Genomic DNA, 17023 nt, shown 5'->3' on the forward strand with positions numbered 1-17023 from the left:
TTTTGGCTGATGCTGCATATTTTACTGGCTTTCCTATAGCTAGCACTTGGTCTCAGAGGTGTTGAGGCCTCTCCTTCTAGTTCTCAAAAGTAGTTTAGTTTGTTTTCTTCTGTAATAGCAGTAACAAAGCTCATGTAAGTTTGCTGTTTTTATTTATTTTTTCATTAGGAAACAACAACTTTTATTATAAGAATTTAAAGGTTGTCAATGTGAATTGACTCCTGATACATGAAAATCTGGGCGTGGGGCATGGGAAAAGAAGAAAGCTGGGGAGAGTAGATGAGAGAAGATAGTCTGGCTGGACTTTGAATGGTGAGGTTGACACTATGGCAGTTAAATTCTGCCAGATGATTGAGGAAGGTTCTTTTCTTTTGTCCATGTATACTTTCTGGATTGAGATAAAGGCATTTTTTTAAGGAATAATAGTTCCCCTTAACTATTCTTCATGATACTGTACTTTTTTGAAATACTTTGTGTATTCACTTGTAGATTTCTGTAGACAACTCTCTATGATTCTGGATTCTGACCCAGAACAAACAAAAGTATAACTTTAAGCACTTCCTGTTTGTCAGTCATTATACTGGATGTCGAGGATACAGAGAGAAATAGGATGGTTCTTCATGGCTTTTGATAAGTATAAACAGATAATTAGGATAAACTATGATAAGTGTATAATTATGAACAAGGTACAAAGGGACCTTGTACACAAATGGATCTAGCCCTAGCCCATGCTACTTGCTAAGTGGCCACACAGACAATTGACGAAGCACCCTTGCTTTTAGATCATAGGAGAAAGATTAACCAGTAGCCTGGTATTTTGCTCTCATGCTTATTAGTAAATATCTTGCACCAAATTAGGCACTCAATGCATGCTTTTTTATTTTTCTAAGGAACCCATCTTTTCCCCAGGAGACTAGATTTCCTTGTTTCAGTGTCTGGTATTGCTGATGTTTATTGCAGGCCAGAGTGATGCTCATATAGACAGGCATGAAAGGAAGAGCCTCAGTGAAATGCATAGAGAGGCCTGCATGAACACATACCTTTTTAACCCTTTTGGTGGTGCCATTTGTTGAGGAGCAGGAAGGTTTGAAATAGTAGTAGGGTAGGTTCATCCTGAAGTAAAAACACTTTTGAAGTAAATCAGGCCTCTTGCTTCAATTTTATGAACAAATCAGTCAGCCTATCACTGGTTTAATGTAGTTTATGGTAAAGTGACTAAAGCAAATACTATTTTGGTTAGTAGTACTGCCCCCCAAAACTTAAATTATGATGTATATGTTTGGCTTAAAGATTGGCCTTTCTGAATCTTAGATATAGGCAGGCCCTGGAGCTGAAAAAGTGGGAAAGGATCAAGTTCAGGGAGTCAACTTCTGGTTCTTTTTCCCCAAACAGAAGTTCTCTTGCTTTAGGAGGATTGTTGGTCTCTATTTAATAAATCTAGCATGCCTAGATTTTATCTCCACAGACAGTTCTTTCCCTTTGTCTTACTCAGGGTGTTGTCATCTATAAACAGAAGAAATATGACTTGATAGGAACTCTTGATCTTAATTGAGCACCTGATATTCTAAAAACAGATGACTTAGCAGCTGGGACATTGTCACCAGCTATCAGAGAGATGAACTGGAAAATAGTCTAGAGCTCATGCAGTCTTTAAAAACTTTTTATTTCACTCTAAGTGTATATACAGATCAGCTCGAATATTTAGTTACAAAATATGTCATAAATAAGGAAAATAAGCAAAAACATATGGTAGAGAAATGTAAAAGGCTTGTACTTGTTTAAGCTTTGGGTCTTCTTCAGGAGGTAGGTTTTAATTTTCACACACTGAGGTATAATTTCTTCCTGGACTCATGTCCTAGTAATTGTCATTTTAATTATCTTGTGTTTGTGATACAGTTCTTGTAAACTTCTTAGGCTGTCTCTCCACTGGATGTAAAATAAGTGGGGAGAAGGGATCAGGTCACTGCCACCTTTAATAGCTTTTTCCTTGGGGATCAGCTGGGAAGGAACCTCTGTTTGGTATTTGAAGAATGTTTTTTGACTGGTATGTTTTCCTAGTATCTCCTTTAAGTGAAATTCTTCTAGAAATTTTTCTTTTAGGTCCTGACAGCCTGAGTCTCTGTCTTCTCTTTCTCATTCTTCTCTCTTTATTCCTTTTTCCTCCACTCTCCCCTTCCCCTACCAGGTCAGCTGAGCTGCATTTCCTTCCCACCTAAGGAAGAGAAGTACCTCCAGCAGATTGTGGACTGCCTCCCCTGCATATTAATCCTCGGCCAGGATTGTAATGTCAAGTGTCAGTTGTTGAACCTGCTGTTGGGGGTACAGGTGCTTCCCACCACCAAGCTGGGCAGTGAAGAGAGCTGTAAGCTCCGGCGCCTCCGCTTCACCTATGGGACTCAGACCCGGGTCACCCTGGCACTCCCTGGACAGTATGAATTAGTGCACACGCTCACCGCTCACCAGGGCAACTGGGAGACCATCCCTGAAGAAGACTTGGAGGTTCAAGAGGACAGTGAGGATGCTGCTCATGTTTTAGCTGAATTGGAGGTGACGATGCACCATGCCCTCTTACAGGTACCAGTCTCATACATCAGTTGTTCACATACATACTAGCTTTTATTTTGACTTCTTGAAAAAGTGGTTTGGCAATATGTACTCTGGGCTCTGAACAGCATTTTATGTAATCAGAGGAACAAAATCTAGAAAGTTGAAAACAGATAAGGGCATAGCATCACCCATCCCTGTTTCTGCCCATGATATTACAAGGGAGTAATCCTGGAAGAAAATGAATATGTGGCTGGTACATGCCTCTAATACCAGCATTTTAGGAGCCTTGAGGCAAGAGGATCTCGAGTTTCAGGCTAGCTGAGGCAACCTAGTGAGACCCTGTCTCAGAATAAAAAGGGCAGGACTGAGATTGTGGCTCAGTAGTGGAGTGCTTGCTTAGCACGTATGAGACACTGGGTTCAATTCTCAGCACTACAGAAAAATAAAATAAATATAGTATCCATCTACAATTAACAAAATATTTAAAAAATAAAAATAGAAAGTAAAAAGGGCTAAGGATGTGATAAAGTGCCCCCAGGTTCAATCCCTAGTACCCCTCCAAAGAAAATAAAAGGAATATGTGATAATCTGATGATTGCATCTTGGTAAGCTTTTATTGAATAGTTATCATCAAGGTTAGTTCATTTTTTTTTTTTCATTTCTTGGTAGAAGGATGTTGTTGGAATTGTTTCTTTCTCTTTCAAGAAGGTTAAGATGATAGACAATTAATGTTCTTATTAGAATTGAGACCACGTGAACATTTCTGTGGGTTTTTTCTTAGATCTAGTCATTAATTTACTGAGTGGGACTGGTCATTTCTCTTACGTTAGAAGGAATGCAGGTCTGGTTCAATTTAAGGAGACATAGTAGTCCTGTCATTTGAAGAATATCTTGGCTTCTCTCTTGAAGTAACCTCACTAAGAGAGCATAGGTGCTGTGTCATATCCTAGGAGATCAGGTGTCTAGCATTCTTACCTCCACTTGGAAGGGCTCTCTTTATCCCCTGGGCTTCCCTTGGAACAGGATAGCTAGGGCTAGGCATTTGCCTACACCAAATGATGGTCAGTAAAGCATGAGACTATGCCAGGGGTCAGGAATGGATATGAAGAAAAGAATGCAGTGATATTAAGAATGGGGAATTTATCAACTGGGGTAGCAATGCTGGGAAGGGTGGACTAGTTTGGCAAGATTTGGGAGAATGTTTTTTTCCTTTCTTATTACTACTTTATATACTCCTCTTGGTCTCTCAGTCAGTGAATGAACCCTTTGGTGTGGCTGTACCCTGGGATACTCTATAAGTAGAAACTGCCTTCTGATTTCCTTCCGCATATTTCTTTTATCTTCGTGTGCTAGAGGGGGCTGTGTAACAAGCTCCCACTTTTTCTTGGCTCAGTTTTAGTGGTGGGTTTTCTCTGTGTTCAGACTACAAGCTTACACTTCTTAGCTCCAGGTCAGTGTGAGAATTCTTTGATAACTCTTGACAGTAACTCTGGCAGTAATCCTTGTTTATTGATCAAGACCTGTTCAGTTGATCCATGAACTTCTTCATAGTTCATCAATATTTGATTCATATTTAATGTCTCTGTGATATTATAGTGATATATAGTTCCTTTATGGTTTCATTCATTCATCAGTTTTCAAATTTTAATTCACTATAAGAAATACATTTTTGGTCCTGTCCTCTGCCACACATGGGTGGACTTGGAGGACATTAAGTGATATAAACCAGACATAAAAACAATACTGCATGATCTCACTTACATGTGAGATCTTTAAAAAAGGGTCAAACATACAGAGAGAATAAAAACAGGGTTTCAGTGGGTGGATAAGAGAGAGGAGTTTTCGGGGAGGAAATTAAGAGATGCAGGTCAAAGGTTACAAGGTAGCTGATATGGGGCTGGGGGTTCTGCTCAGTGGTAGAGCCCTTGTATAGGGACATCAGTCCTGGGGTTTCATTGTGAGGTGTAATGTTGTGGATTTAAAAACTAGCAGATATGTAGGATCTAACAGGTCTAGAGATCTAAAGTTAAGATAAGGACTACAGTTAATAAAATTGTATTGTGTTGGAGATTTTTTTAAAAATAACTAAATTTTAGCTGCTCTTATCATATAAAAGTAACTATGTGAGATGATAGATATGTTGATTTGCTTCACTGTAGTAATCATTTTATTATTTATGTGTTCCATAACATTACAATGTAACTCCTCAAATATGCACATTAAAACTGACTTTAAAACAAAGAGGAAATATATTTTCCATCAGGATCCAGTATATACATAAACATAGACATATGTATTTGAAATGAAAGTTGCATGAAGCAATACTTTTACTTCCTAAAATGTACACTGATATTTTCTTCTCTATTTGACTTGATTTTTTAAAAAATAATGACAATAACCCACTAAATTGATGCATGACCTGATACACTGTGACCTCTGTGTTAACAAACACTGTCACAAACTGAGTGCTATGACATATTCCTATAATCCCAGCAACTCTGGATGCTAAGGCAGGAAGATCGCCAAATTCCAGGCTAGCCTGGGCAACTTAGTGAGACCCCATCTCAAAATAAAATAAGAAAAAGGGCTGGGGGAGTAGCTCAATGGTAGAGCATTTACCTAGCATGCATGAGGCCCTGAGTTCAATCCCCAGTATCAAAAACAAACAAAAACCAAGCCATTCTTGAATAGCTGAAATGACCCTGCTGTAAGTTGGGTGGTGATTTTTCCCATTCTTGCCTTACAGTCTTAGAATGTAAACAGAGCCATCTGCAGAAGAGGCAAGTTATTTGATTTCTCTGTGTCCTTTCATTTAAAAAATTCGGGTGGGGGGTGTTACTGGGGATTGAACTCAGGGGCACTCAACCACTGAGCCACACCCCCAGCCCTATTTTATATTTTATTTAGAGACAGGGTCTTACTGAGTTGGTTAAGCCTTGCTTTTTGCTGAGGCTGGCTTCGAACTCGTGATCTCCTTCCTCAGCCTCCCAAGCCACTGGGATTATAGGCGTGCCGTGCTCCCAGCTTGTCCTTTTATTTTAAAAATTTAAATCCTTCCCCGTTGACATGGCTTCCTTTTTCCCTTCGCTTCCCTTCCCTTCCAGGTGCTGTTGATCAAACCCAGGGCTTTGTGTGTGCTAGGCACACTCTACCACTGCACTATTCTCACAGCCCTAATTGGTTTAAATTTCTAATGCTCATTTACTTTTTTTTTTTTTTGGTACTGGGGATTGAACTCAAGGGCACTCAATCACTGAGCCACATTCCCAGCCCTATTTTGTATTTTTTTATTTGGAGACAGGGTCTCACTGAATTGCTTAGTGCCTCTCCATTACTGAGGCTGGCTTTGAACTCGAGATCTTCCTGCCTCAGCCTCCCCAGCTGCTGTGATTACAGGCATGCGCTGCTGTACCCGACTCTCATTTTCTTTTGTTCCATGAGTTGAAGTGATAAAAGAAAGTGCAAGCTGTTCCCCCAAGTATTTACTAAAAGTTCCCAGGGCTTTCTCCTGATATGTGCTAAGCATACAAACTGAGGTCACAATTGATGAGGAATTGGAATTGCAGTGTCAAATCAGTTTTCTCTGGGCTCATTTAAGATGTAGATTCTCATTCTTCTTGAGGAATTCTGTAGCCTCTCATGTTATTTTATGTGGTTGGTGGGGCTTCCTTAGCCAGTGTTTCTCCCGATCTGCTTTATTCTCTAGTGGTTTTGATGTAAAACTGGTAACAGACCCTAGTGGTCTAAGTTTAGAACCCCTTGATGCTGAGCACCAGAGGCCCTTCCAGCCTTTGCGGAATTCAGGCACTGCCCTTTGGCTATAATTGGGCTCCTGTCTCTGTTAAACACATCAGAGGTGCCTCAGCTCACTATTGGAATCCGTGCATGGCTACCTGGAAGATTGTTCTACCAGTGAGAAAGATCTTTTTGTTTAGCTTCAGTTATTTAGGACCACTGAGTTCACTCTAAACAGCCCTTCTATTTGGTTTGTAAAGAGGGTGGCAAAGAAAGGAAGCATTTAGCTAAAGGAAATGAAGATTGAATTAGGGGAAATGGGATCTTCATTTTGAACTGTCAGATTATCAAAGCAGAGTTTCCCCCTGTACTCTTGTACAATGGCCATTCTTCTAAGATATTATTTTAAAGTCCTCATAAATTAGCCATTTTCACTTTGTTTCAGAATAGTCCAGTTCACATGGACCCGCACTGCTTGGTATTCCCAGCTTTTTAGTCTGGCTTCCGTGAGATTCTTGGTTCATTATTCAATAACAGAGGGACACTGTCAAGCTGTTAGTAATCTGAAACCTGGTTTGGTGTTAAAATATATTGTTCTTTCAATTGTAACATATTTTGCCATTATCCATACTCACTGTATCTATTCTTTGTATACAAAAGTAATTCTTGGGCTGGGGTTGTGGCTCAGTGGTGGAGCTCTCACCTAGCACATTTGAGGCCCTGGGTTTGATCCTCAGCACCACATATAAATAAACAAAATAAAGGTATTATGTCCACCTACAATCATTTAAAAAAAAAAAAAGTACTTCCTCACCCTCAATCCCTCTTTCTAGAACCTTCCACCTATCTTTTTAATTTCTTCTTATAGGTTTGATAGAACCATTGTTGGCGTCTCAGTTACTCAATCTGATTGTGTGTGTATCTTTTCTTTTCACCTGTGAACGTCTGTAAGAAAAGGAATAAAAGGTGTAAACAGTAGCCATAATTGGATTCCAATAGTGAGCTGAGTCACCTCTGATGTGTTTAACAGAGACAGGAGCCCAATTATGGTGGTTCAAGGTGTTTGATCCACAGCTGCTGTAGCCTAGCAGTGTTGCTCCATTTACTGTGACAGTTAAGCAGCTGCAGTGTTCTGCCCTTTACCCCACTAGGTACTTTCTGGCCTTTTGGACAAATGTACATGTCACCTGTGTCACACAGCTGCATGGATATTGGCTGATCGTGATACCTAGTGGGCTGATGAAGACTAATATTTCCAGGCAAGGTCAATGACTTGCAAATAAACTTATTTAAAAAATATTTTCAAATCTAAACTACTGGAGTAGTAAAGTTTTCTCTATATCACTCTGAATAGCTATCAATGGAAATAATATCTTAATATCATATAGATATTGATTTTGATTTTTAAAAATTTTGGTAATTAATGCTTTCACAATCCATAATGATTATAAAGGGATTTCTTGTTTTTTTGAGAGTTGGGTGTATGTGTCTTTACTACGTTGCCCATGCTGGCCTTGAACTTTCAATCCTGCTACTTCAGCTTCCTGAGTGGTGGGATTACAGGCATGTGCCGCCTTACACAGTTTATATAAGATCTTAAAATGACAGTAGCTTAGACAAAAATTTAACTCCCCATATTTCCTACACATTGTTTATTGCTAGAAAACTAGTTTTTCCTCTGTTTTTAACTTTGACATTTAATGTGGTGTCTTACAAGACAAATTTTATGTTACATTTAATTAGATACCACATTGTCTCTTGAATGTAGCTAGATTTTAAAATGAGGTTTGATAGGTAAGAAGAAGGAAAGAAAGCCAGGTATGGCACACACCTGTAATCTCAATGATTTAGGAAGCTGAGGCTGGAGGATTACAAGTTTGAGGCCAGCCTCAGCAATTTAGTGAGGCCCAAAATAAAAAATAAAAAGGCTGGGGGGCAGGGGCTCTGGTTCAGTGGTAGAGCACTTGCCTAGCACGTGTGAAGCCCTGGGTTTGATCCTCAGTACCACATAAATATAAATAAATAGAATAAAGGTATTGTGAAAAAAAATCTAAAAAAGGGGGGGGGGAGGTGCTGGGGATGTAGCTTAAGTAGAGCAGCCTTGGGTTTAATTCTAGTAGTGCAAGGGGGAGAAAAAAGAAGGCTCTTTGATGTTTTTGAGGCAAGAAGATGGTCTTGGGAAGAGGGAAATATTTGGAATTAGGCCCAAAATGGTTATTCCAAGGGAAAAGAGTAAAGGATGTGGTAATACATTACAAGGCAGAGGAATACAGAATGATATTTTAGAGTATAATTAAAATAAAATAAAGAAACCATTGTAAAAAGGGAAACTAAACTGATGTGTTAAAAAAAGATGTGGGAAGTTCAGGCAAATGCTGAATTATAAATGCCTTATCATCAGTAATCCTGTGTTCTTTAATGTTTCTTTTATCTTTTTTTCTAGCACACACCAGTATTATATAGTTAAATGTAATTACCCTGCACACATTGTTTTTTGCCAAAAAAGACCTAAGAATACCCTGTTTAGGTTAATATGGCTATTAAGGATGTGAGTAATTTAGAGGCAAGTTGTTTGTTTGTTTGTTTTTGCATCAGGGATTGAACTCAGAGGTGCTGTACTATTCTGCCACATCCCCAGCTCTTTATATATTTTATTTAGAGATAGAGTCTCACTGAGTTGCTGAGGGCCTCTCTAAGTTGCTGAGGCTGACTTTGAACATAGAATCCTCCTGCCTCAACCTCCTAAGCTGCTGGTATTTTCAAAAAATTTCTGAGCTCATCATAATAGCCTTGATATCTCTAAAGGAACAGCCTGAAGCTGGGACCATCTTTACTCAAGCTTTTAGGGAGAAAATCTGACAGAGATTACAACCTTCATCTTCCTCTTGTCTTTTCCTTTTGCTAGGACCCTATCTACCTACCTCTTTCCTGCATAAAATGGATTCCTTTCTGTTTTTCTGTTCAAAAACTTGTTCCCATCCACCTCTGAGAAGAGGCGACTCTTTCTTAACTCAGAACTTGAAAGGTAGAATTTTTTTTTTTTGGTGGTGCTAGGGATTGAACCCAGGGCTTTGTGCATGTGAGGCAAGCACTCCACCACCTGAGCTATACCCCCAGCCCAGCAGAACACTTTTGTTGGGGTTTTAAAAAGTATTTCCTCTTGTTTTTTTTTTTGGGGGGGTGGGGTGGGTACCAGGGATTAAACTCAGGGGCACTCTACCACTGAGCCACCTCCCCATCCCTATTTTGTATTTTATTTAGAGACAAAGTCTCACTAAGTTGCTTAGCGCCTTGCTTTTGTTGAGGTTGGCTTTGAACTCATGATCCTCCTGCCTCAGCCTCCAAGCCTCTAGGATTACAGGTGTGTGCCACAGTGCCTGGCTTAAAAATATTTTCTTTCTCACTTCTTTTATGATGTCTCATCTAGTCCTTGGAAGATATTATCTTGTTTTTTAGCAGAGTCTTTGCTCTGTACTAGCATATGCTTTTTATTTTATTTTAATTAACTAATTAATTTGCAGTAGTGGGGATTGAACCCAGGGGTATTCTCTAAGTGAGCTGGTCTCTAGCCCTTTTTATGTTTTATTTTGAAACAGCGTCTCTCTAGGTTGCCCAGACCGGCCTGGATCCTCCTGCTTCAGCCTCCCAAATTGCTGGGATTACAGGGATGTCCACCATGCCAGCTTAGCATATACTTTTAAACATAGAACCCTAGGATTTTTGGAATTTCTGAAATCATCTTGTCTGTCCTTTCCTTTGCTTTCAGAATTGCCTGACACAGTGTGTCTTCAGTGACTGATTAAATGTGGTCTTTATAGTTATATGGACTTGGGTTTATATCCTAGGTTTGTTATTTAGCTGTATGACTCATTTGTAAGGTGGGCTAGTAGTAGTCCCTGTCTTTTAGGATTGGTGTGAGGCCGACATGAGAGACTATGTCTAAGGCATCTAGCAGTGTCTGGAACATAGTAAGCCAGATCCTTCTTTCCTTTGAATAAATCAGTGTCCTTGAGAAGAGGGCTTTCTACTCTTTCAGTTACCCTTCCCTTCCCAGATAATCATCCTTTTTGGAAGTCCTTCCTTTTGTCAAATTTAAGTCCTTCTTGTTCCAGCTAACTTACAGTCACAGTTCTATCTTGTTAGAGGAAAAATTCTTCATAATTGATTATGACTTACTTTTATAATAAAATGAAAGGAGAAAGATGTCACAAAAGGTCATTAATCAGAAGTATATACAAGTTAAAAGATATGGGATGGGGTTGTGGCTCAGAGGTACAGCGCTCGCCTAGCTCACGTGAGGCACTGGGTTTGATCCTCAACATCGCATAAAAAAATAAAATACATTTTGCCAACCTATAACTAAAAAATAAATATTAAAAAACAACTTGTGCTGGGGTTGTAGCCTAGTGGTAGAGCGCCTGCCTAGCAAGTGTGAGGCACTGGGCTCAATTCTCAGCACCACATATAAATAAATAAAATAATTGTCCATCATCAACTAAAAAAAAAAAATATATATATATATATATATATATATATATATATATATATATATATATATATATAAAGTTAAAAGGTATAATTTTCCCTCCTCCCTCTTTATCTCTTCTTCATTCTATTATTTTGTCTCTCAATAATTCTAGTAAGTAGTAAGAGAATAAAGCTTCAGATTCCTACTTTTGCATCTATGGGTACCTGGATGGAAGTTTGTCCTGAAGATAGAATGCACAGAGGCTATTCAGTACATTCTTGTTATCTTATCTGTCTCCTAACTCATTGCAGTTTATAATGTAGAGAGGATAATTCCAATCCTGAAAGACTTTGGGTATTTGGGATTGTAAATCTATTTTCTTTTTAAGATATTTATTTTTTAGTTGTAGTCGGACACAATACCTTTATTTATTTATTTTTATGTGGTGCTGAGGGTCGAACCCAGGGCCTCGCACATGCTAGGCGAGTGCTCCAGCACTGAGCCACAACCCCAGCCCCTGTAAATCTATTTTCTTTGAGCATAATGGTTCATGCTTTCTGTGGCTAGTTGAAGGTTATGATTGTGATTAATTTTTTTCAGGTCTTGTATCTGGCCCTTGAATAACCATATGATGTTTTTACTAGATAGAGAGATGAGCTTGTATCCATTCGGTGTTGACTGCTGGGATAGAGCTCCTGGTTGGCTTCACATTAATCCCAGTTTTTCATGAGGCATGTTATAGCCTAGAAACCCATCCATTCGCAAATTACCCTTGGAGAGTATTTGTACCAGTGAATCAAGGTATTTTCTACAATGTCGTAAGAACAGGGAGATATATTATTTAACAGGCAATTAATATTTAAGAGTGAAAATGCAGAACCAACCCTGTGAAAAACAAACAGGAAAAATTTCTCAAGTGCTCTATAAGAATGATATGGGGGGGCTGGGGTTGTGGCTCAGTGGTAGAGTGCTTGCCTAGCACATTCGAGGCACTGGGTTCGATTCTTAGCACCACATAAAAATAAGTAAAGATTTTTAAAAAAATGATATGGGAGGAGAATTGGAAGTAAAGATGGTTAGGATGTGGAGACAGTGACTGAGGTTGAGGTTGTGTAAATTGCTGAACAAGGGCAGGACTGTTAAATAGTTGTGTACTCCTTTTCTGTGTGATGTAAACCTGAGGCTTCAGAATGGTAGAGAAAGCAAAGACATCTGCTTCTTACCAACTTCAGCCTGAGTACATCACTGTTTTCTGTTTGAATCATCAATTAGTATAATCCCCTTTGCCACAATGGAGTTGGTAATGTGCTGTGAGTAAGAAGGCCTCACCAATAAGAGCCAGTATTTCTCAGGAAGGAGTCAGTAATTGAGTGACTGCTTCTTGGCCTTTCAAGTAGTATCATCTTACATAAAAAAACAAAACCAAAGCATCATTCTGGTATCTAGAGAGTAGCAAGCACCTTTCTGTTACATTGTTTTAATCCTGCCAAGAAAATTGATGGTAGCAGATCAGCTTCTGTACATTACATGGAGTTGTACAAAATGCATTTTATAAGAGAAATCTCTTTTAGGATTTTACTGTGATTCAAAATGGGAATTAAGGATTTTTCTAACAATTCCCTTAGATTCTTTTTCCTTGGTAAGAACAAAATGCTTACTCAGTGCTTCATTCTTGGAGTGGAGGCAAACAGCAATATCGCTAAATGTGTGGGATAAGATGTGAGGGGTAGGAATTGAAAGAAATTTTACATTTGATGATTGAATGGTTTTGAGCAAGTAGTAAAGGCATCATTTCTTTACTAATTCATTGTACATTTATTTACTGCATGCTTACTAAATGCCAGGCACTGTATTGGGTTATAGGAAGGGTGGTCTTCTGAGTAATAATCTGAGGTCAGACTTGTGTCTCAGGTGGCTGTAATAGGGCCCAGGAGAGCTCTAGCTCATCCTCTCTATATTAATTATTATTATTTTTTCACTCCCTGTCTCCAGGAGACAGTGCTGGCTTCCCGTTTTGTTTATAACCATCCAGCATGAGTCATTCCTTCACTGTGAGTATTGCAGAATCACATACCACATTCCAGTCTAGTTTGTACTATTGCCAGGGTCTCAGCCTGCAGCTCTTTGCCTGTCTTCTGACAGTCATGAAAGAACAGCAAGACCAACTGCACAAATGAATTAACTGGGGAAAGGAGAAGAGAGAATATACCTGGTTTTCATCCATATTTGTTTAGTACAAGATATATTTAGGAATGGATGGATTCTTTCTAGGTGTCAGTGTATCATACCATACCCTACCATTAGACAGCCTTGAATTTTTTTTTTTTTTTTAATGAATTTGCACCTATGAGCAAATAAAGACAACTGGTCTTTTAAAAGGGTCTTATAAGTAGATTTGGCAGTTTTAGCTGCTGGTTTTGTTGTGTACACAAAATGGTCCTTTGAGGAAAACCTGAAAATATATTTTAAAAATTTTAAAAAATCAAATAAACAAGCAGACAAAATTCTTCCTAAAAATTTTCAGGGCTGGGATTGTGGCTCAGTGGTAGAGCACTTGCCTAGCACGGGCGGTACCCGGTTCGATCCTCAGCACCACATAAAAATAAAGGCATTGTGTTGTGTCCATCTACACCTAAAAAATAAATATTAAAAAAAAGATTTTTCTAAATAATACTTTGATTTCAGATATTTAGGTTTTCTTTTTATAGGTTTGATTGCTTAATATCTTTGAAAATGTACATATTTATGGGAGCTTTACAAGATCAAAACATTGTCAACAATAATTCTCTACCTAGTATAACTGTTTTCATGTCTTGGGATTCCTTTTTCTTTATCTATTATATGTGACTGTAATGTTGGTATTTATGCAATTGTATGTTCCATTCTAAATTTTGAAATTTGTTACATGCCAACTTTTTAAAAATGCCTCTCTGAAGTGACTCACACATCAGCATTTGTGACTCATGGTAGCAAAAGGGGTTGTTTTGAACAGCAAGATGAGTGTCAGACTAGTTTTCCAACCAGAATACATTCTCTGCAGTTTCAGGCACAGATGAAACAGCAAATTCCTCTTGGTCTGGCCTTGGGTAAGGAGTAGGTGGATTTATGCAGTGTTTGCTCCAATTATAAATGGGGAGATGCTAAAAGCACTTTAGCTTTTGGGAGTGTAAAGTGGCCAGCCAAGTGAACATCATGTGACCTACCTGAAAATGAAGCTTAGTTCTTTGTTGGAAGAAGGTGAGACATTTGTGCTTCGCTTGGAGTGGAAAAAATAAGAACAACATGTACGCTGAGTCAGTGTCAGTGGAAAAAGATACTGGATGTAATAGGCTGGCATTTCCCATTCCTTATCTAGAGAAGGATATCAGAAAGGTAAAGGGCTCAGGTTTTTGTTTTTTAAAAATCTTTTATCAGAAAATACCTGCTCTTCAAATAAGGTAACGAGTGAAAGCAGATATTAATTTGAAAGGAAATAAACAAAATAAAATTGCATCCCTTTTAGGTTTTGAATATTCAGTCTGAGAACTCTTTAGGGTTTTAAAGTTGAACAGATATGTGTTGAGTTGTCTTATAACTCAGTAAGTTCTAGAGTGCTATGGAGGGGGTTGTTTTGAGTTTACAAACCTCAGAATACATCAAGAGCCTGTGTACTTATGATAGTGATATGGGCCTGAGTTCCCAGTCACCCCTTTGTGTAGACATTTTCAGAAATATGAGGAGTAACCTGTTCAGTGAATGGAAATAAGTACTTTAAGTGCTTTGAAACTCCTCAGGAAAGAAATAGAAAACAAAAATAAACTATAGCTTGGAAAAGGACTTGTGTAAGGTTTGTTTCTAAACCCAAGATCATTCTGGAATCTCACTTTAGAAACTTGGGATATAGATTAAATTGGATTCAGTTGTAACATCATCACAAAAACAAGAGTTTAAACAAGGCAGTGCTTAATTTTTTTTCTTACATAAAAGAAGTCCACAGCTTCTTTTTGCTTCATGGTGCTTAGTGCTGGCTCCCAGCCTCAGGTTTGCCTAGGTCTGCAGCATGACCATTTCTGCTCCAGCTATCACATCTGCACTCGGGTAGGAAGATGGGCCAGGCCAACGGGTGTTGCTTCCTGGTAGAATCACCCTCCCCTGAAGAGCTTTCCTGGAAGCCCTACTCTATCTGTAAAGGACGTTGCTTTCCCCAAAATACAGAGCCGAGATATTGGCGAGGTAGACCTTGATCTCTGTCATGCCAAGTGATCATATTCTTAAAAGTATTTCTAAGACTCAGGTGGCTAAGACCTACAAAATCTTAGAACAGGACAGTAATGTTTGTTGTACTTAGCTTTTAGTTTGCTGCATAATTGATTGGTTCAACAATGTTGTGGACTTACTGTATGCTCAACACTGAAGTTAAAATAATGAACAAGACAAACATGGTCCTTGCCCTCAAAAAGGTTTACAGGCTAATGTAGAACAAAATGGATTTTAAATAAATGTATTGTAAATGTGTTGAACATTAATTAGGGAATTAAAGAGTGTTTGGGATTGTGTAATAGTAAAGGCTCTGTAAGGCTCTGACAGTGTGTAGGGACTGCCATACACATTGATTTAAAGGATGCTTAGGAGTTATTAGCCAGGTTAGAAAACGGGAAGAGGGTTTGTGAAGAGCGAAAGAGAGGGAGGAATTCCAGGCAGACTCACTTCCAGTCTGATAATTGCCACAACAGTTTCCTTTTCTTCCATTATTTGTCTTATTTCTTCATCCGAGGGAATCAGTGGGAATTTCCAAGCAACAAAGGAAGGCAGGGACTAAATATTTGCTTTATCTGAAATGGCTGAAGGGACCGCCATCTTTCTACTTGTTGTTTCACTCTCTAGAGGAGGGCCTGCCCTCACAGGCTGTACAAGGGAGTGTTGGTAACCAAGGAAGGAGGTGGACATATGATTGGGGTACACTGAGGTCCAGTTGCTCCACCGTAGATCTGGATTTTGGTATCAGTTGGGACTTTGGGGAGGCAAGGAATCGTTCTGACCCTGAGGTGCTGATATAACCCCCTTCCCCTTCCAGGAGGTGGACATTGTGGTGGCACCATGCCAAGGCCTCCGGCCCACAGTGGATGTTCTGGGTGACTTGGTGAATGATTTTTTACCTGTGATAATGTATGCACTCCACAAAGATGAACTCTCTGAGAGGGAGGAGCAGCAGCTTCAGGAAATCCGAAAGTATTTCTCCTTTCCCGTATTCTTTTTCAAAGTGCCAAAGCTGGAGATAATAGACTCCTCCATCAGGAGAATGGAGAGTGAAAGATCACCGCTATATCGCCAACTAATTGACCTGGGCTATCTAAGCAGCAGTCACTGGAACTGTGGGGCCCCCAGCCAGGACACTAAACCTCAGAGCATGTTGGTGGAGCACAGTGAGAAGCTGAGACACCTGATCACGTTTTCTCACCAGCTGCTACAGACCCGCCTGGTGGAAGCGGCCAAGGCCCTGAACTCGGTGCACTGCCACTGCCTGGACATCTTCATCAACCAGGCCTTTGACATGCAGCGGGACCTGCAAATTACTCCCAAACGTCTGGAATATACTCGAAAGAAGGAAAATGAGTTGTATGAATCATTGATGAATATTGCCAACCGAAAGCAGGAGGAAATGAAGGACATGATTGTCGAGACCCTGAACTCCATGAAGGAGGAGCTTCTGGATGATGCTGCCAACATGGAGTTTAAAGGTAGGTCCCTGCAGCTATGTGGGGTGCAGAATGTTAGGAGCTTCCCTTTTCTAGCTGGAAATTGAGTTCATCAATTCTTAAGGTTCCAGCAGAAACCTCTCTTAAATCATGAAGCCTTGGTGGCCTCTGTTGTTCTCAGGGACCTTCTTGGAAGATTCCATGTCATTCCTTCCAGGGCCATTAGGCTGAGTTTTGGTAAAACCATCCTAATAGCTCTCCACCCTCCACTTTGCATCTGTCCCTGGGCCATAAAGGAGCTGGAGAAGAGCTGCTTGGAGAAGTTTACTAGGTTGTGCTTTTAACCTTTGCTCTATCAGTGTGGCCCACGCTTCTTCGTGGTTCTTTTTTTTTATCTCATGGTCTCATTTTTCTTTTTTTCAACTGCTCCTGAAAGTCAACTCAGGAGGATTTCCCAAAGTAATGTTTTTTAGCTTTTCTGGCGGTCCCATTTTTCACAAATGGCTGTTAACAAAATTGGGTGAAAGCGATTGGTCAGGTCTTTCCGTGTTTGAGGTTTAAATGCGCTGACTTTGTATATTGACTACTGTGTGAACCT

The 17023-nt window shown here is 39.5% G+C and overlaps 1 protein-coding gene across 2 annotated transcripts in view; it reads left to right on the forward strand.

Annotated features, from left to right (window-relative positions):
• Dstyk (dual serine/threonine and tyrosine protein kinase) overlaps positions 1 to 17023 on the forward strand; it is a 53966-nt gene that overhangs the window by 17415 nt on the left and 19528 nt on the right. For both annotated transcript variants that reach the window (XR_011703988.1, XM_071600136.1), the window contains exons 2-3: positions 2186 to 2574; positions 15804 to 16467. Coding sequence is in view for 1 of the 2 variants with exons in the window: in XM_071600136.1 (XP_071456237.1) it covers positions 2186 to 2574; positions 15804 to 16467 (1053 nt within the window). In the remaining variant the exon portion in view is untranslated. The remainder of the gene's footprint in view (positions 1 to 2185; positions 2575 to 15803; positions 16468 to 17023) is intronic.

This window comes from Marmota flaviventris, chromosome 12 (genome assembly GCF_047511675.1).
Source record: "Marmota flaviventris isolate mMarFla1 chromosome 12, mMarFla1.hap1, whole genome shotgun sequence".
In the NCBI taxonomy this organism is placed as follows: Eukaryota; Metazoa; Chordata; class Mammalia; order Rodentia; family Sciuridae; genus Marmota; species Marmota flaviventris.